The following is a 23,830-nucleotide window of genomic DNA, read 5'->3' on the forward strand; positions in this document are numbered from 1 at the left end:
ACACTGCTGCTACTGCTAATGTTACTGCTGCTGATGCTGTGGGGAGCTGCATTTATCAGCTAGTTTTGTGGTTTTTTTTCATACTGAACACTGTATATCCTCTATCTTTGTGAAGAGGGCAGTTGGGCTAATAACATATTTAAGCTGTGAGTGTGCTGGTGTTCTCCTGTCTGTGATTGAACACTGCATTATTTCTCTCTGGCTCTGTCCTGTCAGTTTGAGGTTTTTTTTTGTTTCCTTAATTCTGTATTTGCCGGTTAGAATTTGGACTCTGCTGTGTCACTCTCACTATGTTTGGCAGAATTTTGGTGTCTGTTTTTCTGTTGTTACTGTATGTTTATGTTTGAAAAACGTTCCACAGGCCAAAGCTTCTGGGTACTCTGTACTACACCTGTACCAAATGCCATGTAAAAGTTCCTCAACCCTATCAGAACCTGGATGGCTGTTGCGCAAGTTGGTTTGCCGGGAACCGGGATCCGTGTGCCTCTGGAGGGGCGACAGCTTAGATGGCAGAACCTGCCTGGCTGGGCTTGCTGGTAAAGTCCATTGTGGACCTAGGTCAGAGCATCAGAGTTCTCCTTCTTCGTGCCCCAGTCTTTCCAGGGACCTCCAGCAGGGGTCCAGGCCTTGCAAAAGAATATGGCTGTAATGTCCACTTCTTTGGAAAGGTTTTGTGAAGATACATTAGCAGTCCATGCAAACTTCAGGTGGCTCCGCGGATATCTTTTCAGGGGGAGTCTGATTCAGACTTGTCACTGGTGGAGGATGGTGAGGTTCATAGAGAGTCAGATATGATGTTGAACAGTGGGAAGAAGCGTCTCCCAGTAGCCTGGTGTGGAAGTTTTAATTCTTTTAATCTGGAAGACCTTAGATTTTGATGAACCTGTGGTTCCGGCAAACTCTTTACTTAAAAAGTCAAAGAAGCAGACTGTCCTTTTCCCTTTCATTTCCCAGTGAAAGGATTTCCTAGGGGAGGCATGGTAGAAACCTGACAAGATGCATCAGGTACCACACAGATTTGTTTTCACATATCCATTTGCACAGGAGGACTTGAGTTTACGGGAATTTTCTCCCAGAGTGGATGCTTAAATTGCTAGACTTTCAAAATCAACAACTATACCAGTCCCGGATTCTGAAGGATGCTTCAGATCGCAAGTGTGAAGGGGCATTTAAGTATTTTCATGACCACTAGGACTTTTTGCGGCCGGTGCTCGATGCTGATTGGGCTTACAAGGCAGCGGAAAAATGAACATCACAGCTGGATGATGGATTGCAGGAAAAAAGCTGCACAATCCAATCTCAAGCCACTGGTGCATCATCTTATGGATGTTCTGGCTTATATGGGGGATGCACTGATGTATGCGGCCCCTGGTCTTTCCCGTATTTCATCCTTGTCTATAAATGCCAGATGTATTATTTGGCACAAGAGTTTGGAGGCTGGCATGGAGTCTAAAAAGGAACTTGAGTCATTGCCATTTGAAGGTATTCTTAGATGCCCAGGGTCTAAAATAGCCAGCGTGATGGGGGTCTGTCCCCATCAGGACCAGTCTGTGATGGGGGCCCGTCTGCTCAATTTCTGGGACCAGTGGATGATGGCTTTCTCAGACTGGTGGGTAGGAGGTATTTGTGAAAAGAGGCTATATTTTAGACCTTGCAGGTCCTTCTCCCAGTAGTTTCTTTACAACTCCCCATCCGAAGGACAGGGTCAGGCATCTGGTTCTGCAGTGGGCCATTCAAAGCTCACTACAGCCAGATGTTATTGTTCCAGTACCCGAGGAACAAATATGTTCCTGGTTTAGAAGCCAGATTTGTATTTTCTGAATCTATAGTCTCTGAATCAATTCATGCAAGTACCAACATTCCGCATTGACTCCCTTCGGTCAGTGATTGCTGCAATAGAGAGGGACAAGTTTCTGGTGTATACAGATGTCAAAGACCCTTACTTGCATGTCCCCATTTAAGAAAGTCATCACAGCCTGCTCAGGTTTGTAGTAGGGAAGCGCCATTTTAGTTCAGAATGCTACAGTTAAGATTGCCCACAGTGCCCAGGGTCTTTACCAAGGTCAAGTAATAATGAACACCCTTCTGCAGTCATAAGGAGTGACGGTCATTCCATATTTGGAAGGCCTGACTAAGGCTAAATCCGCTTCACTTCTTCAGGGCCATCTTCTTTTGACAAGAGAGAAATTGGAGGCTCAAGGTTTGATTAATCAATTATCCAAAAGCTCATCTGGTTTCTTCTCAGTGCCTGGTGTTTCTTGGCCTTCTGTTTCACACCAGGTCCTTCCAGGTCTTCGTGCCGGAAGACCAGATCTAGGCTGTGCACAAACAGGTGTTGGTAATAATGGCTTGCTAGCAGGTGTCAGTACTCCAGTGAATGTGCTTGTTAAGGAGGATGCTATCCTCCGTCGATGCGGTTTCTATTCACACGTTTGACTTTTCAGGCTCAGTTGCTGGTCCATTAGTGTAGGTCACATCTCCGTATGGAGTCTGAGTACTTCAGACTGTTCCCAGTGACTCGTTGGCCCCTGCTTTGATGGCTGGACAGGTGTCATCTCAGTCAGTGGTGTCTCCTGCCGGTTGAGGCATGGACTATAGTAAGCAGGAATATCAGTCTCTCCGGTTGGGTCTTTAGTTTCAGGGTCTTTGGTCCATAACCGAGGCAGGACTTCCCAGAAATGTCCTCGAGCTTTGGGCAATTCGCCAAGCTCTGCTCACAGCTTAGAGCTCTCTACAGGGCAGACCCTTATCGATTCAATCTGACAATGCCACGGCCATGGAATAGGTAAAGCACCAGGGGGGTACCTGCAGTGCATTGGCAGTAGCGGAGCTGTCAGGATTTTCCATTGGACAGAGAGGTTTGTTCCTGCGTCGGTGTTCATTCCAGGTGTAGAGAATTGGGAAACTGATTACCTCAACAGACATGCTGGTCACAAAGGGGAATGGTCTATGCATCCTGATGAGTCCACACAGCTAATGCAGTGCTGGGGCTGCCGGAAGTGGACGTATTGGCTTTTCGTCTGAACGAAGTGCAGCAATATGGGGCTCGGACCAGGGATCCCTAGGCAGATCTGGTGGACGCTTTAACAGCACCTTGGCTGTCATGGCTGGTTCTCAGGAAATTCAGGGCAGAAAAGACTGTCGTCATCCTAGTGGTTCCAGATTAGCCTTGGAGGGCTTGGTATGCTGCTCTTATTGGCAGCCACACCTCTGTGGAGACTTCCCCCAGCTCAACTAAGAACCTGTCCTGCATGCAGGCTTAGCTTGGTTGGCATTCACAGCATGGCTGTTGAAGCCATGATTCACCGGCTAACGGGTTTTCTGACAGAATACACATCTCATCCTAAAACTATCATAGGATTTGGAAGATATATATTGCTTGGTGCGAAGAGAAGCAGGTTCATTCTTAAGCATTTAATTTACCACGCCTTTTGTCCTTTTTGCAGGATTGACTGGACAAAGGCTTAAAATTGTCTTTTTTAAAAGTACAGGTTTCAGCTCTGCCTATTTTTTTTCAGAGGAAGTCGTCCTCTATTCCCGAGGTTCAGAATTTGCATCAGGGGGTGTTATATGTTCACCCCCTTATGTGTGCAGGTGTTGCCTTGAGATCTTAACTTGGTGTTGGCTACATTACAAAAACCTCCTTTTTGAGCCTCTTGATTCTGTTGGGTTTAAGTATCCCACGTGGACGGTGGCTTTCCTATTGGCTATTTCTTCTGCAAGACGTGTGTTGGCAGCTCTTTCATGCCGCTTTCCATATTTTGATGTTTCACCAGGATAGGGCTGTTCTGAGGCCTACACTGTCTTTTCAGCCCAATGTGTTATCTCGTTTTTATTTAAATCAGGAAATTGTTATTCGTGCCTTGTCTCAGGATTTGTCGTCAGGTGTAGGTGATGACTTGACCTTGCTGGATGTTGTGCGAGATTTACAGGTTTATGTTGATCGGTTGGTTCCCTTGTGAAAAACGCATAGTCTATTCGTTCTGTATGAAAGGTTGGCATGCGTTCAAGATGTCTGTAGCATGATGGATAACAGCAGCCATATGTCAGGAATACATTTTGGAACATGTTCCTGTTTGCGGCTCATTCTATTATATCAGTTCCTCTTGAGCAGTGCGGCATGCGTCGGTGGAGCCGTTATGCATGGCGGTCACCTTGTCATCAGTTCATACATTTACAAAATTCTATGAATACAATGTGTTTGTGGGAAAAAAATCCATGTTTCCTATTTCTTTGGGTATGTGTAGTATGCTTGACTGTTTGTTTACTTGGCTCTCTATTCGGGCTTCAGAAAGTTTGACTGATTCCTATTAGCTCCGGTGGGGCTTATGGGATGCAGAAGGGAGGGGTTAGTGAACTTTGGGAGCTTCTGGATCCCTATTAAATTCCATTGTTATATCCCACCCTCAGCTCTTAGCTGTGCTGACATATTTAATCATCTTTTCCTTACTTTTTATTTTCTGCCTTTCAGAAAATGTTATTCTAACTCGTCCACTTCTTTTGTCTTGTTCTCATTTAAGTACAAGGACGACCCTTCGAAGTAAAGGAAATGTTTTTACAAGATATTTTAAGGACTACAGGGTACACAAATAAGGAGATGCTTAAATACAACAAAGAAAAACAATGCGGTAAGTTACCATTCTATTTATCATGTATTTATTAGGAAGAAATGCATTGAGCCACCTTTTATTTTAAAACATATCCTGGAAGAAAAGTGTATTTTGTATCACTTCCTTTACATTAGCTGGCTAGCATTGTTACTTATGTTATGTGATTGACGTGAAATTGAAAGTAAGTGATTTCTAGTAACTAACATTGCATTTACGTACAAAATCTGCACTTACTCGCAGCAAACAATCAGGAAGTCTGCTATTATCTGTCTAGTGCAAATTAGAGAATGAAGGCAAGTGTCTGATTAGATGCTGTAGCTTTGTGTAAAATGTACTTAAATGCAATATTAGAAAATGAGCCCTGTACTCTGTAAAACAGCATAGTTTCCCACATATACTCATTTTACTAAAACAAAAGAACTTCTTGAACTATTCAAACTGCCAGCAGCAAATAATTCAAGACATTAGTCAGACTTGATGTTCTTTCAATACTGAGCAAAACTTACAGTGCAGCAAAACACATCTCACTAAGGGGTCTATGTACTAAGCAGTGATAAGAGACAGAGTGAAAAGTGATGAGTCTGTGATAAGGTGCCAGCCAATCAGCTCCCAAATGTCATTTTTCAAACACAGCCTGTGAGATGGCAGTTGGGAGCTGATTGGCTGGCACCTTATGACTTACTTATCACTTTTCACCCTGTCTCTTATCACTGCTTAGTACATAGACCCCTTAACCTCAGTACCTAGTGTGCGCTCTCTGTGTGTTTTTTTACAGTAATTGTTGAAATACAGAGGTGTCCTCACTCATCTTTGCCGCGGTTGTACCAAACAGCCCCTCTCTGCGCGCCTGGTCCTGTGAGACTCTGCTAGCGCATGCATTTTAATGCGACGTAACTTGGACGCACCAGGAGACTGTGCTTATTACTTTGATATGTGACACTTGTATATCTGTGAGCATCTGAGTCTCTCAGTCAGCATGCGAAGTGCTACAATGCAGCGGACGTAGCTTATTTCCACATCAAGTTCTCTTTACAGATCTAAAAATGTCACATATCAAATTAATCAGCACAGTCTCCTGGTGTGTCCTATTCGCATTGCATTGCATTGCAACTAAAGGCGCATACACACTAGACAATTTTTATGAAAGATATGGATGATAACAATATCGTTCAATGATAGCAGAGGAGCGCGGGACCTGGCGGCTCACTCATGCTAGACATATTGCTCTGCATGGCGTATAACACAGCCCTTCACCCTCTACTCTCCCTGCACTATCCCTCTCTCCAGTGCGCTCTCACTCACAGTCATGGCTATGATCCTTTCTGTGCGCCCACCCTGGGCACTGGGTCATTGGGTGCTACTATGTTAATGTTATTCACTTTTTTATTATCCCTGTTTCATTTATCCCCTTGTATGTTTTGTTTTGTACTTTTTATATCGCATTTGCTGTGCTTTAATTTTTTTTTTTCTGTACAGAGCTACAGACACTTGGTGGCGCCATACAATGAATTGTTAATATTGATGATGATGATGATGATAATAATAACAATATTTGATTATGTTCTCAGCAATTTCCTGCCATGTTGTTTGGCTTCACACATAATGGCAGGATATGGTAGTCTAACATCATTCCTTTTCCTACAAACCTCTTGAGGTGCTAGAAAACATTGGCAGTATTACTTGGCCGCACAGTGCTCTAGCCAACCATCCCATCCTTTCTGCAGGTGCTCTGTGGCTATCGCTTAGAATTGTATCTTCCCCGTAGAGTATACGGTTGCAAAGCTCTAACTCTGTTATAGCATATAGTATTGAAGGCTAAAGAGACACAAATGACAGTAAAACATGTATCATTTTGATGCCACAGTCTGACTGCTGAAAGCCATAAACTATTTGTTGTGTTACCAGAGGAGAAGCAGAAGACCACACTATCCGAATGGCATGCAGTGAATGAGAATAGCACCAAAGCTGACACTCAGAGGCAGAGGAGCGTTACCAGCATCACTGAGGATTATGATTTGCTAGATGATGGAGGAGACACTGTATTCAGTCAGTTGGTATGGAATCTAACTGTATGTGAGGTGTAGTTCTGTGTCCAGAGAGACAGAGGGGTATTCAATATGAAACGTTAACTTCACTGTCGAAGTTAACGTTTCATATCGGAGTTTTTACCTGCGTTAAAATATCGGGCGCGCTCCCGCTTATACCCGTATTCAATATAAAATTAACGAAAACGGGAAACTCCGAAGTTGGATTTGCGTAAAGTTACAAATTTTTCCTTAAAAATATTGTAAGACCCCCTAAAGTAGTAAAAACATGGGGGAACACTATGGGTACCCCCGTTTTAGCCTTTAATTGAAAGTCGGGGATTTAAATAGCCGCAGCAGGTGTTTTTTCCAGACATTGAAGAAGTGATGCAGAAGAGCACTTAGGTTATTCTGCATTTGTGCACCTGCCGCTATAAATCTATTCTAGAAAACACCTGCCGCATACTTGCAGAATAGCCCTGAACCTATTTCCCTATTCTTAAACAGTTTTTTCCCATTTTTTTTTTTCACTCCAAATTTGAAATTCATTTTTTGGGGTGTCCCTATTTTTTTTAAAACTTTTTTTGACACAGTTCTTTTTTAAATGTCATTCCCAGGGGTGCAGGCTATTTTTTTTAAGCCTGTACCCCTAAACCCCAATTCTGCACTTTTTTTCGACACCTATTCAATGGTGAAAAGTTATCCCCGTTTTTTATCAAAGACTTTTCAAAACCGCGATAAGTCTTTGAAATTGAATACGGTGTAAAAGTCAAACCTGCGATAATGACGTCAAAAGTGCGATATTAACGCAAAAACGATGTTATCGCTCCCATATTGAATACCTCTGAGAGTGTTGTGATAAACTGTTTGCCTAGATAAAATTGCATCTGTAATTACTGCAAACCCAACATTAAACATAATGACATCACAGCTATTACTACATCTTGGTCTTGTCTTGATTTTTTTTAAATTGTATTTTTTACTTGGTGAATCATGATTGCACTTTTGTGCGGGGCACATAGGGTCCGATTCACTTCTGTGCAGTGTTGGTTCACGATTTGTGAATTCACATATCACCATTTGTCCTCTGAACTCTATGGGGGGTACAAGGCAAACTTGGTGATGTCGGTTGTCCTGATGCACATTGTAACCATCGCGCATAATTGAAATTCCCTTCCATAACTTTCTCTGTGGACTGATCTGTGTTTTAGTTTTTTGGGATATTGTTTTCATGAACTTTGAACTGTTGGGGTCTCACATCCTATCATCACTGATACAGAACTTACTATTTTCCATTTATTATTTGGAGATTTTTTTTTTTATTGCTTAGTGTTTTAGAGTCATTAATATTTTTATCAACATATATGTACATGTAGTTGCATTGGTGGTTTTGACTTTTGAATTCATCTCTTACATTAAGACTGAGAAGGATGTGAATTGTCTGGAGCCCTGGCTGATAAAGGAAATGGACTCTTGTCTCTCTGATATTTGGCTACGTAGAGATGTAGATGCTTTTGCTCAACTCTTCCACTTGATATTGACAGAAAATGTCAGCGGTAAGTGTGTATTTTATTTTATAAGTGTGTTCAAATACTGTCTAATAATGCCTATTTTACAGCATCTGTGCACTGTACATGAGACTCCCGGGATTTTGGCCTAAAAGTGGCCGGGATTCAATCCCGGCATTAGCCATAAATATTTTTTTTAAATGCTGGGCAGCGCTGAGCACCTCAAGCGGAGTGCTCAGACGCTGCCCGGCTCACCCTTCCCCCAGCTGGCCTGGCATTGCGCAGCGTGATGTGAGAACAGAGGTCACTCTGCTCAGCCCGATGCCGGCTGGTCCGCCCACGTAACTCACCACTCTTCAGGACACAGACGCCACCGAAAGTCCCACCGCCTCAAGCCCCGCCAGTAAGTGGGGACCGGTCGGGCATTTTTTTTTTTTAAACCAGGCCAATCCCTTGATTGAGTTTTTTCCAATCCCGAATCCCGATATTGAAAAAAATCCCTGGGTTTGGCCTCCCTATCTGGCAGCATAAAGCCTGTTGGGACTTATTGGTTCCCAACCACTGGAAAGCTGCAGGATGGCTCACCTGTCACCTCTCATCTCAAAATGCCTTAATGGTGGATATTTATTGTGTTTTACCTGTAGGTTTATATTAGCCAAAGGATGACAATTGACAACAATTGATTTAGGAAAAACTCCCGCTGTATGTGTATATTATACTGTATTTTCCTATTTCACTAACCATGCATATGAATAAAGGTTTTGCGGCTTAAAATAAGGTTTTTCCATGTCTGACGGCTGTTTGTTCAATGTATTCCTTTGGTAAAAGCCACGTGAGTAGTGTACCACTTCGCATTAGCTATGTTATTCCAGCAGAGAGAGCAGTATGGTAGCTGCCAGTAATGGCAAGACATGCATAAAAGGCATTCATACAAGCAGTTCACAAAAACATGAAAATACCATTATAAAGTCACTTAATACAGCATTGGACCCCCATGTGTGGTCTGTATGTGCGGTGACATTGAGCAGGAAGGATCAGTCTTCCACAGGAATTTCACTCACTGAATCTGATATCACGGTGTATCAAATAATTGCCTGATTGGGATATGATCCGGCGACATGGATGGCACCAGGGTCATGCTCACACTGTTATTTGTGACCATCTGTGGATGAGGGCTTTGTCATTCTGGAAGATACCCCTCTTGCAAGGGTAATAATATTGGGGTGAATGTGATCACTTAGTAATAGTAAGCAGCAATCGCATAGGCTTTTTTGTTTAAGTGAATGACTGCACCAAGCCATGGTAGAAAAATGAGTCCCACAAACTTCCGGAAATACCAGAAGCCTTTGCTGTTGGAAACAAGCACTCTCTGGGCGGAATTCAATTGTTTTCGCGGCCCGCATCTCCCGTCTAAAGTGACAGGAGATCGCGGGCCGCTATGCAATTGTTCCAGATTTTTGTGCTGATTGCGCCCAAAGTGGTCGGGTTTAGCCGCGTAAAGTAGCTAAACCCGACCAAAGTGCTGGGCGCGATCGCGAAAAGTGATGTTTGGGCGCCCAAACATGTCACTTTTCGCACATTTCAGCTCTCCTCCCCCAGGGGCTGCGAGCTGAAATGTAGCGCTGGCAGCTGATCGTGCCTTGACAGGAGCAAGAATTGAATAGCTCCGTCAGGCGCGATGGGGGCAGGAATCAATTGAATTCTGCCCAGATTGTGTAACGGCCTTTGGGTGCAATTAACTGTTTGATGAGAACAGGGTGAAGGATGACTCATTTGCCCATATTATTGTCCTGCATAGTGTGTTGTCTTTGCCCCTCAGAACTTGCAATGTGCATTGCCAATTGTATGATGACTGGTTTATACACTGCAGCCTGACTGATCTCCTGCTCTGTGGAGCTCCTGTTTTTGATGAAACTGGCTTAATGTGCCTCTGTATGTGCTAGGCGTCCCTCATTTACCCAGGTGTTTCCTTTTTTTGTCCACTACCTGTACATGTATTTGTAATAAACAAATACATTCAGATAGATTAGGTTCCGAATTATTTGTATATATTATGTGTCTTTTACTGAACATTTGTAGAAGTACAAAGAGAGAGAGAAAATAAATGCTTCTTATACATGGGGTAGAACATGGGTTGCATCATACTTACATCGATACTTACATGTCAGACTTTAGTGATTGCTGTCAGGACTTGGGTTTGCTCACAGACTTATCATTGCTGTGTTTTCAGCATAACACTGTTGCATCATTGTGTTTTATAGTATTAGATTTCTATACATCTTTGTGATAACATTACAGCATCATAAATGTTGACTTGCAGTTTTATCTGGCAGTAGATTGTATTTTGTAAACTACTGAAACTGTGGTTACTTCAAATAATATGGTCTATTTGTTTTTATACAATATTGTATATTTCCTTTTAATTGTTCAGAATCTATTTTTACCTAGTTGACTACAGGCACAGTGAAACAAGTGCATCTCCTTTAATGGTGGCAGCTGGACGGGGCTTTTTAAGTCAAGTAGAACAACTTATTAGCATGGGAGCCAACGTCCACGCCAAAGCATCAAATGGATGGTAATTGTCCTATGCTCTGTTCATTTACAAAGAAAAAAAAGTTTTGTATTTCACTTACAGTATTTATCACACAATATGTGGTCTAAATTTTCCTTTTGAGTACATTTATTGCAGTTGTAGCACAAACATATACTATTAACTTTGTATCCTAGTTATTATGAAATAATTTTCTTTTTAATGGACATTTATAGCCCTACATCAGTACAACCAGTTAATCCAAAATTATGTGTATAGGTAAAGGTTCTTTGTAAATGTACAATCACAGTTTCCTAATAATGACAATTAGTCACCCAGGACCTGATTAAATTTGTCATATTTGTGTGCAGGGAAAAAATGCTCATCATTGTAGAAATGAGAACTGTATGGTTTTGTTATCTTCTTATAAAACAATACAAAAACAGTTTGAGATTTTTTTTTCTTGATTAAATGTATTTTTGCAGGACGGCTCTGGACTGGGCTAAACACTTTGAACAGAGTGAGGTAGTGGACCTGTTGGAGTCCTATAGGTAAGATTTATTCTCCATGGTTTATTATGCTAGTTCCATTTGAAATACTTTTTTTTTTTTCTTCTAGTTCAAAGGTTCCTAGACTCCACAAATACAGTCCACGTTTTAAGGATATCCATGCTTGAGCACAGGTTACTTAATTAGTACTTCAGTCAATTTGATTTAATCATCTGGACTCAAGCATGGATATCTTTAAAACCTGTACTGTAATGGCGGAGTTTGGGAACATCTGTTCTAGCTGATGTATATTTCTTACACCGTATGTTTATTGTCCCATAATGCCTTATGTGTGGTCACACGGCGAGCTGGCAGTGATTACCAACTAAATACAGAATTTAGTAAAGTCACAGTACTCTTCATCGACAAATATCTAGTTGGTCTACATCCTGTGATTCTTAGATTGAGTGTTTGTCGTTTCTGTCCTTCAAATGTTTTCTATCTATGAGGCTTAGACTAAGCACCACCTGGCAAGTAACATTTTTCTGGGCTATAGAATTGACTCATTCTCTTGGTCTGTTGTTGCTTTGTGGTGTTGCTGCAGTGCCTCCCTAGAGCCTGGTAGCCTGGATGAAAGTTCCCTGGTGCAGGATGACAGCAGTAACCTGAGTGCGGAGGAGCAGGAACTCCTTAAAGCTTACCATCACAGTTTTGATGACGAAAAAGTGGACCTTGATCTGATAATGCACATACTTTATAACATATGCCAAAGTAATGAACCAGGTACTGTCTGCTTTACATTTATTATTTATTAACAGTTATTTATATGGCTCACATATATATATACGCTTTACAGAGAATATATAGTAATTCACCTTAGCCCCTGCCCCAGTGGAGATTTACAATCTATGGGGTAGATGTGTTAAGTGTCAATATGGGGAAGAAGTGTATCGATACCGCTTCTCCCCCATGTATTACTGAAGGTTTGGGTGGTAATTAAGTAATAAGTTATTAGAGGCGCTGCTATCTACAAATTAGCAGCGCTGATATGGAGGGAAATTTATGAACGGTCAGTTGCACTATAACCATAGCAGTAACAGTACTGTCCCTGCTGCAGCAGCTGCCGGCTCCGGGGCTGCACGCGGGATCTCGCTGTGCTTGCCAGATCCCACGCATGCCCAGTGGAGGCGGTCGGGAGTGAGACACAGCGCATCAGCACTAGGCTGTGAGCTCAGCCAGGGATCACTGGAGGGGGGAGTTTTTACTCCCCCACTCCAGCAGATGAGATGTTCTTACATTTCATTGTTAGTGCTTCCTGCTTTATCTCGGTATAGCTGCACAACCTATGCCGCTATAATATATCTACTACTATATTCCCTGTCACATGTACAAACACACATATACATGTCCAGGGTTAATTTTTTTCTTAGAAACCAATTAACCTACCAGTTTTATTTTGGAGTATGGGAGGAAACCACAGCACCCAGAGAAAACCCACATAAATATGGGAGAGACATACAAACTCAACACCAATAGGATCTTGGTGGGAATCGAACCCAAGATCTCAGTGCTGTGAGTCAGCAAGCTAACCACTTCACCACCATGCTGCCTACCTTTATCAATATTAGTGTGCAAAAACAGCCATTACTGTACAATTTATAATTCGCGTATAAGACACAAGTATTGGAATGGAAAACATGTGTATTTGGGATATGCTCAATATCCCGGCAGATGGGATTTCGGTGGTCAGAATGTTGACGCCGGCATCCTGACACCTGTCAGAATCCCGGCGTTGGTATCCCTGCTGCCAGAATCGCAAAGGTAAGTAGCGGGGTTAGAGTTAGGTTTAGGGTGTGGGATGGGGAGGTGAGATTTAGGCATCGGGGAGGGTTAGGGTAGGGAGAGGGGGGAGAGTTAGTATACCAACCGACAAGTGTCGGTATCCTAAACCTGTTGGGATGCCAGCGTCAGGATTTTGAACGCCGGCATCCCGTTCTCCCATCCAGTGTTATGCTGAAAAAACAGCAATGATATTGTTATATCTCTTTACAATTGATAATGAAACTGTATATGATATTTGTAATGTGCATTTTGGATAGATTGAGTAGCATTTATGAATCACACAGTGACAATGATTTTTGCAATTCATTTAAAGCTTAGTTGTGGTGCACTGTTTACTGCAGAGAACACTGCACCATCTGTGATGTTCATTTGAACATTTATTAATTTGAGGTTACACATGTATATAAGGGAATGTCAGGCTGTATTCAGCTTTCTATTATTTGTTTGCTTCCTAAGGGGCCGTACTGATATTTCTCCCCGGGTACGATGAAATTGTTGGATTAAGAGATCGCATCTTGTTTGATGACAAGAGGTTTGCAGATAAAGCACAGAGGTGAATAACATTTTCAAGTATAGTTTTTATATGCTCTTCTTTAATTCTTTTCTATTCTTTATATGATATATGAAGATTTGGGAAAGAAAAGTATAGTAGAGTCCTTCCTGCCCTTACATATTTATATTAGGGATGTGCAGGCTCGGATAGGTTCGAGTTTGCACGTGGAGTTCGGATTTTTCCCTCCAAAAAAACGGAACTCAGAAAGAGGCAAAACGTCATCTTGCACGGACGAACATCATCATTCCTTGACTTTTGTCCAGGAATGATGATGTTCGTCCATGCAAGATGACGTTTTGACTCTTTCTGAGTTCCGTTTTTTTGGAGGGAAAAATCCGAACTCCACGTACAAACTCGAACCTATCCGAGCCTGCACATCCCTAATTTATATGTACAAAATTACTGCTTTAGGAGTACAGTTCTGCACCTGTGGAAAACAATCCATCCTTGTTCTACATATTTTGTTATCCATTTTTGAATATTAGATATTTCCCTAGTATAAGAACCATTTTATGCCCCCTGTCACTCGCAGCTCTTGGTATCAGTGCAGGTGTCCATAAAGGGTATGGCTAAATATCATTCATATTGCTGTATGTAACTGCTTCCTCCTTATTGATCTCTGAAAGGTATCAGGTATTCATGCTGCACTCAAACATGCAGACAGCAGACCAGAAGAAGGTTCTGAAGACTCCTCCAGCTGGGATTCGAAAAATTGTAAGTGAAGAATCTTATAAACTATATTTGGGTTTTAGGCAGGAGAGATGAACCAGTGATTACATTGGTTTGTTTTGCAGATACTTTCCACAAACATCGCAGAAACCAGTATCACCGTAAATGATGTTGTGTTTGTGATTGACTCTGGCAAAGTGAAGGAGGTAAGCTTTGCATGGGAATATACTGTATCTGTTGCTATAGATGCATACAAATAGGTTATATTTTGCAGGTAAATTGTGTTAAAGGTATGTGTTTAAACGTAACAAACACTGTTATACCGATAGGTTATTTTGGGATGTACCGTAGTTATGAGACTGGCGGCTGCGATGCTGCCGTTCTCAATCCCGACGCTGAAAGTCCGACACAGGACTTAAGATAAGCGTCAAAATACAGATGCCTATCTTAATTCTGACGCTGGAACACAGAAGCCCGAATGAGGCAAGTGTGGGGCGCCCTAGGTGTTAGCCGCAGGGGGGGGAGGGTTAGGTTTAGATGGCATAGCGGGTTAGCGTTATTTTTTTGGGGGGGAGGTTAGGGTTGGGCACCCCTGGGGGGGGGAGGGGTATGGCTGGGCTTCACAGGGAGGGGGGGTTAGGGTTAGGCATTAAGGGGGGAGGGTTAGGTTTAGACACGAAAGGAGGAGACTTTGGTTTAGGCACTAACGGGGAGGGTTAGGCTACAAGAAGGGAGGGTTAGGGGGAGAAGGGGGAGGGTAAGTATACTTACCCAACCCGTCGGGACACCAACCAGCGGGATGCCGCTGTCGGTATTTTGACAAGAGGCGTCCTGACAGCCGGCTTTTCATACCGATTCCGGTTATTTTGTATACTTGGAACTTATCACCATACATGCAGTTAATGTATTTATGTTGCGTTATCTGACTTATTATTAATATAGCATTGATTATAATAATATATTATATGCTATATTAATAATAATATTATTATTATTAATATAGCATTGATTATATATTAAATTTTAAATTATATAATTGGGGGACGCTTCAAATGTACTGTATAGTGGATGAGACCTGTTATTGGGAACTTTAAATTACCTGCAAAATGTTAATGCCTCCCCTTTATATTACAACCATACAATTAACCATCTGCTCCCAGTGTGGGATTACCTCAGAGGGGGGCAGACAAGTCAGCTGCCTGTAGTGACGGTAACCACTACACTGATTGGTTGCTGTATGCCAAAGGAGCTGCAGAAGGCTGAGATCTCCTGGCTGGAGAGGAGTGCAGATGCAGGTCAGATGGCAACTGATGGCATCTGCTTCTTTCTTTATGCTGGGCTCCAGAGGAAGGTACTATCCCCCAGTCTTCCACAGCACCACTTTCTCGGTGAGATTTCCTAAGATAGAGTAGAGCAGTATCTAGGTCTGTAGTTGGGGCCAATTGAGATCAGTGTGGGGTTTGGTCAGGAGTCCTAGCCAGTACTCCAAGATTGTACAATGAAGAACATAATGTTCCAGTGATGCTGGCAGTGTTGATTCTTATGCAGACAACTGTGCTCCAGGTTCAATTCCATGCAGTAGAGTTCCTGGTTTCGTAAAAGGTGAAATGGGAAAGGTTCCAGGTTATACTGGCAGCATCGGCAGTGGTGGATTTCATGCTAGGCAGTAGGCCGCTTTTATGGTGGGGGGTAGTTAAGTTGTGGCTGCCTTGGCTGTTCAGAGGCATTGGGATAAGCACCAATGTAAAGTGGGCGGATTCGGTGGTGACGTTGCAGGGTAGTGGTGGCAATAATGTAGTGCCCAGAAGATCATTGTAAACGGACATCCTATAAATACTGGTAGGCCTCACTGTTTCATAATGTGATCAAATAACTGGTTTCAGTGACATATATTTGGAGTCTGGAAGAACTTTATATTCCTGGGACAAGGACATATGTTTCTAGCTACTTCTCTCAGTTGACTCTACTACTTATGGTTTTACAGAACTAATTATACAGTTAAGTTAGCATGATTTATCGGTACACACTGCACGATCCGGTAAATTACCCTCCGATATATTGTTCACCTGCACCATTCACCTTCCTGCCATTGGCAGCTGGGTCGCTCCATCGGCTGTGCATGCACGGCTGACGGAACGATGCTGATGTCGGTGTGCTGGAGTGAACATAGGGCCTGATTCATTAATGAATGCTATTGTGATCGAAAATATGCTAATGACTGCAATCGCAAAGCTATTATTGAGACGCCCAAAGCCAGCAAAGAGACGCCCACTACAGCTTTCGAACATCCGTAATACCTTTCAATCCTATGTATACATCGGGAACATCGAGTAACTTCGGCCCTCACGCACAATTACAACAGGTCTGACCTTACTCAGAAATTGCGAACCTCGTCGCACGCACGCTGTGAATGCTGTTGCAGTGGCTAATTTATGCGCGCCCATGCAACGACGTTCAAAAGGGCAGGCACGCCTAGATACAAGAGAGAAAACCGTAAACAGCGCTGAGAGGTCAAAATCCAAAGGGAGACACAGATCCCAAATATGCAGCTGTAATATTCCAACGAAGCTGTCTTATTTTCTCATAACTCCAACGTGGATTTTCATGATATGAGAAACAAAATACAAAAAAATGGGTTACATAGCTGTTTAGATGTACACAGATACTGAAGAATGAGTCCACTGATTCCCAAGGATGTGCTCAGTAGTAGAATACACCTTTAGTGCACGTAGTAGAAGATGCATAAAGTAATGCTTACTATAAGCTTACATCAGTAAGACATGTTGCAGACTCATAAAGGTTTCTTTTCTCCGTATATTTTTTCCGCAACTTCCCATTGGTCACATATATGAAAGTGAAGAAAAACTCAGGATGTAGATAAAAATCACTTTTTAATGTCTAATATATATATAAGCAATAATACATCTGTACCAGATAGTAACAAGCCTAATCCATGAGCTTTACAGATGGTATAGAACCCGGGTGCTCTATTTAAATGGTGTGAAATAGGCTTTGTAGGTACGGAATGTAAATTCACTGTCAATCACAACGCGTTTCAATGCTCACTGGCGTCTTTATCAAGTGGAGTGACCCTGTTATAGGATGAAACCAGCACTGGTATCCACGGAGTTGTCAAAATTCCACTTATATTAGGATATTAGGATCCTGTTGTGAATAGCGTTCTAAAAATTTATGTCATGGACTCTTGAGTTTCAGAAGGCTGGTGATCCTTTGGTCTTTTATTATGCCCACAGAGAGATTGTTCTATGTCAGAGCAAACGATTTGTTGGTGGACTGCTTCTGTCATTTGTCATGTTTACATTAGGGGGCAAGGTATGGAGCTATGGGTTTAACAGGGTCTATATGGTTGCATTCAATTATACTGTTACTTCTGAAAGCAACCTCCCGTTGGGACAACTTTGGGGATGTACACTTGGTTGCAGTGTCCCCCAAATGGATGAACGAGAAGATGGGATTTTTCTTCTTCCTCTATAGGGGATACAGACTTTACGCTGGGCATAGGTTTGGAGTCTGGTCATCACACAGTTAAACATGTTGAGCACAGCACAGACGTCCCCTCCCCTAATATCCCCCTTCCCCCCCAGCCACAGGCACCTAATTTTAGTGTTAGCGCCTACAGAGGGCACACTGTAGAAGCTCTGCTGCATCTTCACTGGTATACTTGTTTATTTTATTTTTACAACTTCTTGTAAGTAAGCAGCGATAGGCGGCGCTGGCGAATAGGTCAGTGGCCACGGCTGCTGCTCCGGACACAGCAGGGAGCAGCAGCCAGTGTAGGTTGGACAAGGTAAGGTGGCTCCCTACTTTTGGGCTTTCCATGGCTCCTCAGGTCTTCACGAAGATCATGGCGGCTCATCTTCCGAGCAAGGGAATCCACATTTTTTCCTATCTGGACGACTTGCTTCTCCTGACCCAGTCCCCGGAGATTCTCAGGGAGCACGTCCAGATCACAGTGGATCTTCTCCAGGCTCATGGATGGGTCTACAATTGGAAGAAATCCTTTCTCACTCTCTCTCAGGAAGTGGTGCATTTGGGGCCTTACTGGACTCCAGGGCTCAGTGGGTGTTCCTCCCGGCAGACATGGTTTGGGACTTACAGTCCAAGATTCACTTGTTTCTGTATCACCACCGGGTGTCAATTCACTCTTGCATGCAGATCCTGGGCCCAGTTTCATTCCCGGCCTCTGAAATTGGAGACTCTAGCCCGGTGGGACAAATCCCATCTACGTCTCAGTTCTCAGACGATTGCTTTCTCTCTGGAGGTACGCCACTCCCTCTTGTGGTGACTGTTGGGTTCAGGACTGGATCCTCCTTACCACCGACGCAAGTCTTCAGGGGTGGGGGGCAGTGTCCTGTCAGCTGTAGATCCGATTGCCAATCAACATTCTTGAACTCTGATTGGTTTACAGGGCCCTGTGTTGGGCTCTACCTCTGCTTCGGGATAGTCCCTGGCTTTAGGCTTGTTAACTAAACTGAGGTGCCTGTGGCTGGGGGAGGGGGAGTCTGTGCTGTGCTCAACAAGTTTAACTGTGTGATGCCCAGACTCCAACCCTCCAACCTATACCCAGCGTAAAGCCTGGAATCGAAGAAAAGGATTTAACAGGTAAGCATCTCCTTTTTTGTACTTAAAAAAAAATAAAAAAAAAATTCTCTGATTCTGTTTGGGGACTCTTATGTCCCCACAAGTTACGCTACAGAGGGAGAAGAGTTAAAACAGTGGTTCCCAAACTTTTTAGAATCACGGCGCCCTAGAGTATCAGCATTTTTTCCACTACACCCCTGGGGCTAAAGTTTCTTATTGAGAAATATAGCAAAACTTAAATGAAGTAAATTGTGCTAATATGTCACCCTTAGGTTCAGTTATGTGGTGGATGACAGGGCTCCACTTTTTTTGGTCCACATATTTTTTGATTGGCAGCAGCCAGCACTGGTTTTGCCTATCACACTGACTAAAAATAATGTTATTTGTACTGGACCTCCAACCCAGTGCCCCTTCAAGTGCCCTGAGGCACCCCAGGGTGCCACGACACCCAGTTTGGGAACCACCGAGTTAACAGATTACATATCATTTGAAGTGCCAGGTCCCAGGTCTCAGCCTCTGTACTCCATGGTTGCAGTTTACCCCACTAAAATTAAAGAAATGGATGTAACAATAAGTATTAAGTCCAATTTTTATTTCTATAATACCTCATTAATCCTTCTCAGAATATTTATTTTGCTCAAATTACTTGATTTAAATTTTGTCAGTATGTATATAATAGAATACTCATGTAAAGGCATTCTTATATAAGACGCAATTAGGCAATTAGCACTAAATTCTAATCATAGAATCTCACATGAAAGTTTTGGGATGTAGTTGGCATCCGGTCATATTACCGACAGTGGCATCCCGACTGTCAGAATCCTGACACATTCGGCGGTATTACTATTGAGAGGGTTAGGGTTAGGGGGAGGGGGAGGATTAGGATTAGGCACTAGAGGGGGGAGGGTTAGGGTTATGCTGCGGGAAGGGTGGGTTAGGGATAGGGGGAGGGTTAGGGTAAGGGTTATAATACAGAAATGTGTTGCCATCCTGAAAAACGAACACTGAGTCCTCCAGGAATAAATGTAGCAGTAAAATGAATACATTCCTGTAAGTGGGAGGATATTTATAACAAACTTTAAACACTGTTAGTAGAGTCTAAAATGCTAAAGTGGCTTTATAGTATCAAACTTCTGTATAATTTAATATTTGTTACCCCCTGATTAAGGCCTTTACCACTCAGGTCCACATATTTGTTTATTTTTTTTGTTGAGTTAAATGCCACATTTAGAATATACATTTTTAGGTCAGTTTTGCACTGTGCACAAAATAGTGTTGTATATAAACCGAGTAGTTTATGGTGTAACCCTTTGGAAAGTTCTCCCAATGAGACATAACTGCAGTGCAGGCTCTAGTCAAGAACCAGACAACCTACAAAGGTGTCAATCCAAGTCCATAAACCAAATAAGAAAAACATTGAAGTTTGTAGCTTTTGTAACACTGATTGTTACATGTACAGCAAGCACACATCTGCCTACGGTTTTTATTATTTCTTTATTACAAAATAAAGCCATATGGGAAATCCAGGTGTTGCAGACCCATGCTTTTACTTTCTTTTGTAGAAATCCTTTGATGCTCTGAACCATGTCACTATGCTTAAAATGGTTTGGATTTCTAAAGCCAGTGCAATTCAAAGGAAAGGAAGGTAATGTCTTTTTCTCACTGTCTTTGTGCTACAGTTCAGAATCTGTGTAGTGAATGTACTGAGCCATGTATATGTGGTAAGATAAATAAATACCTGATTGGGTACACACAGATAAAGGGCAGAACGGCTCCTCCCTTTCATTGGCTGCATGAGCACAATGTCGTACAAAACATAGGAAAATCATTCTCTAAATCACGTTATCACTGGTTAAAAGTAATTCATCATCTTTATAGTCACATCAAAGTAATTGTGACACCAGAGTATTATTTGAACATTTCACACAGTACTTGTGGTTGTATACTTTACAGACACCCCGCAACTGTTACCAAGTTGCTGCAAAAAATATATACAGATGTGTCCTGCTACATCTTTGGCGATCCCGCTACAAACGTGCGCACGCATTGAGCCATGCGATTAGCCGCAGCAGCATATGCCACGGTACACTAGGCGTGCACTGCCATTGCACCGTTCAACCCTATGGAGGTGCGTGGGCGATCGCAGTGCGCGTATCTGCTCGTGGCCATGCGTGGCGCGATAGCAGAGCACACCTGTATATTTGTTGTGTCACTCACGGTCTACTAGCTACTGGGATATATACTAAGCTAAAAATAAGAAAAAAACTTTTTCACTTCTAAACCCTTACAATGATTTAATAAACAACAACATGGTATCAAAATAAGTGGAACAAAAAGTTGAACATCTCTTTTTTGGGGGGTTTGCAAAAGATTGACATGCAAATCCTGATAACTACTTATTTACTAGTCTAATTTTGTCTCTGCAATAGTGTATAAATAATAAGACAATTTATTTAAAAATGTTATCAAAAAAAGCCTCCACAATTATAAAAGGGGACAATTCAATTAGCAGCTTGGCCGCAATGTGTCATCAGTGCGAACAATATCGCTAGTTTTAACTCGTACTCCATAGAGGTGCACAAGAAAATAAGTGATGTTCAGCCTACTGTAATAGGCAGATATGTGTGTGACATGTTCAGCGGTACACCACCTTTATTTAAAGTGACCCAATAAAAAAATAATCTCTTTTATTCCATACGCAGCAGAAATGCTGGAATCGGCAAGGTTATAAACCTATAAAATCCGACTAGCCATTATAGGGTTAAAACATCAAAACTAAAGATGTGTCCTCTACATCTAGTCTCAATACTCATACAGCGTGACTTGCTTGGCGTGAGTGAGTCGCCAGGTCCCATTCTACTCTGCTGGTGTCAGGTGTCTTTTTTTTTTGCCGAAGATGCTTCTAAAGGTGCCCATCCACTAGACGATTTATGTGAGCGATTGAACGATAACTATATCGTTATCGTTCAATCGTTCATATATCACTTGCAAATCATTTGTAAAAATGTCTTAAACGACCAGCGATGCGTGTGCCCGCAGGTCGTTTAGACATCTATCATCGTGCAAACATGCTGGACAATCTGACGATATCGTCAGGTTCAGCATGTTTGCAGATGATTGATGAGCCTGCGCTGATGATTGATGAGACTGCGCGTTCAGTGCAGGCTCATCACAGACTGACAAACGACTGCACGATTACAATGTCGTAAATGTGCAGTCGTTTTCAGCTCGTCTAGTGGATGGGCACCTTAAGTCACACCGCGATGCAACTAAGATGTACCAGCAGACTGTGCGGATTAATGTGATATGTGACACTTGTATATCTGTGTGCGGCTGAGTCTGTATATGAAACACAACAGAACTTGAGATGAAAAAAGCTGCGGCCGCTACATTATAGCACTTTGTATACAGACTTAGAGACTCGGATGTACACAGATATAAAAGTGTCGCATATCAGATTTATCAGCACAGTGTGCTGGTGCGTCATAGACGCATCACATTGCACTTACGTGCATCTTCGGCAACAAAGACTCAAAAAACACGCCTGGCGCTAGCAGAGACTCACAGGACCTGGCGCTCCGAGAGGGACTTTTTAGCGCCATTGCAGCAAAGCTGTATATGGACACATCTGTACTGCAGACTTTCTTCTTCGGGTTCCATAGGGACCACAGGAATTACCTTGAGGTATGTAGTTGGATAGCATCCAATGCACCAAACAGCAAAGCTTTGGAGCTCCCAGCATGCACTGGTCCTCCCACCTATATATACCGCCCCCAGCCACAGGTATTCAGTTGTTTTGTTTGGTGCACGGCAAGAAGCACCTGTTATGCAGCAGGACTGCTAGGCAGTCCTAAGCTTTTGTTCTTTTATGACGGGTAGCAAGACGCACTAGAGCCCATTCTTACAGGGCGTTCTGCGACTGCAACCTCCATTTCTCCCACCAGTGGCACCGTGGGATTTGTCTTTGGTTCCAGGGCACTGCAGTCGCATCCCTTTGAACCCTTGGATAGGGTGGACTTGAGATGGCTGACGGCGAAGACGCTTTGTTCTCCTAGCCATCTCTTCAGCTCGCTTAGTGTCTGACTTGGCAGCACTGTCATGTCGCTCTCCATATTTGGTGTTTCATCAAAATAGAGCTGTCCTCCGTACCAAGGCGGGCTACCCCACAAGGGTTTTTTCCCGTTTTCATATTAATGAGGAAATTGTAGTCCCGGCCTTTAAGTCTTCGGACCTGTCTACAGGTGATACTTCCCTGGATGTGGTTTGAGCTCTTCGTATCTACGGGGATCAGACTAGCTCCGTCAGTGAATCAAATTTTCTCTTTGTGTTATATGGATTTCACAAAAGAGGTTGGCCAGCGAACAAACAGGCTTGGCTCACTGGCACTGTGTGGCAATTTCTCAGGCCTATACACAGGCTGACCCCCCTGTTCCTAACAAGGGGACAGCACATTCCACTCAGTCCGTGGGGCCATTGTGGGCGGTAAGACAGGGCGCCTCTGCTGAACAAGCTCCACAAGACAGCAACTTGGTCTTCTGTTAATACGTTATCAAGTTCTGTGCTTTTGATACGTAGGCCTCCCAGGTTGCTTCCTTTGGGCGGCGGATTCTCCTCTTTGCGCAGGAGTGCCCCCACCCTTATGGGAACTGCTTTACGTAATTCCTGTGGACCCTATGAAACCCGAAGAAGGAATACAGAATTATTGTATAACATACCTTTTGATAATTCTATTTCTTCGAGGTCCACAGGGCACCCACCCTGACGCACCTGGCCTCAAATGGGATCTGTTCCTAAGCTTTTTGTCACAGATTCCCTCTTCGCTTGTTGAGTGTTTCCTATGCACATGACAATTCCTTCTCCACTCTCCATCTCTTGCCGCAAGGCTTGGTTACGAACTGAATGCCTGTGGCTGAGGGCGGTGTATATAGGGAGGAGGACCAGTGCATGCTGGGAGCTCCAAAGCTTTGCTGTTTGGTGCATTGGATGCGATCCAACTACATACCC

General features: G+C 42.9%; 1 protein-coding gene across 2 annotated transcripts in view; it reads left to right on the top strand.

The window, feature by feature from the left end:
- YTHDC2 (YTH N6-methyladenosine RNA binding protein C2) overlaps positions 1 to 23,830 on the top strand; it is a 136,725-nt gene that overhangs the window by 55,553 nt on the left and 57,342 nt on the right. For both annotated transcript variants that reach the window (XM_088477690.1, XM_088477691.1), the window contains exons 9-18: positions 4,521 to 4,628; positions 6,516 to 6,664; positions 8,055 to 8,190; positions 10,591 to 10,717; positions 11,158 to 11,223; positions 11,765 to 11,943; positions 13,459 to 13,555; positions 14,182 to 14,269; positions 14,350 to 14,430; positions 20,389 to 20,471. In XM_088477690.1, coding sequence (XP_088333816.1) covers positions 4,521 to 4,628; positions 6,516 to 6,664; positions 8,055 to 8,190; positions 10,591 to 10,717; positions 11,158 to 11,223; positions 11,765 to 11,943; positions 13,459 to 13,555; positions 14,182 to 14,269; positions 14,350 to 14,430; positions 20,389 to 20,471 — 1,114 coding nt within the window. The remainder of the gene's footprint in view (positions 1 to 4,520; positions 4,629 to 6,515; positions 6,665 to 8,054; positions 8,191 to 10,590; positions 10,718 to 11,157; positions 11,224 to 11,764; positions 11,944 to 13,458; positions 13,556 to 14,181; positions 14,270 to 14,349; positions 14,431 to 20,388; positions 20,472 to 23,830) is intronic.

Source organism: Taudactylus pleione, unplaced genomic scaffold (genome assembly GCF_031769625.1).
Source record: "Taudactylus pleione unplaced genomic scaffold, aTauple2 ptg000202l, whole genome shotgun sequence".
NCBI classification, from domain to species: Eukaryota; Metazoa; Chordata; class Amphibia; order Anura; family Myobatrachidae; genus Taudactylus; species Taudactylus pleione.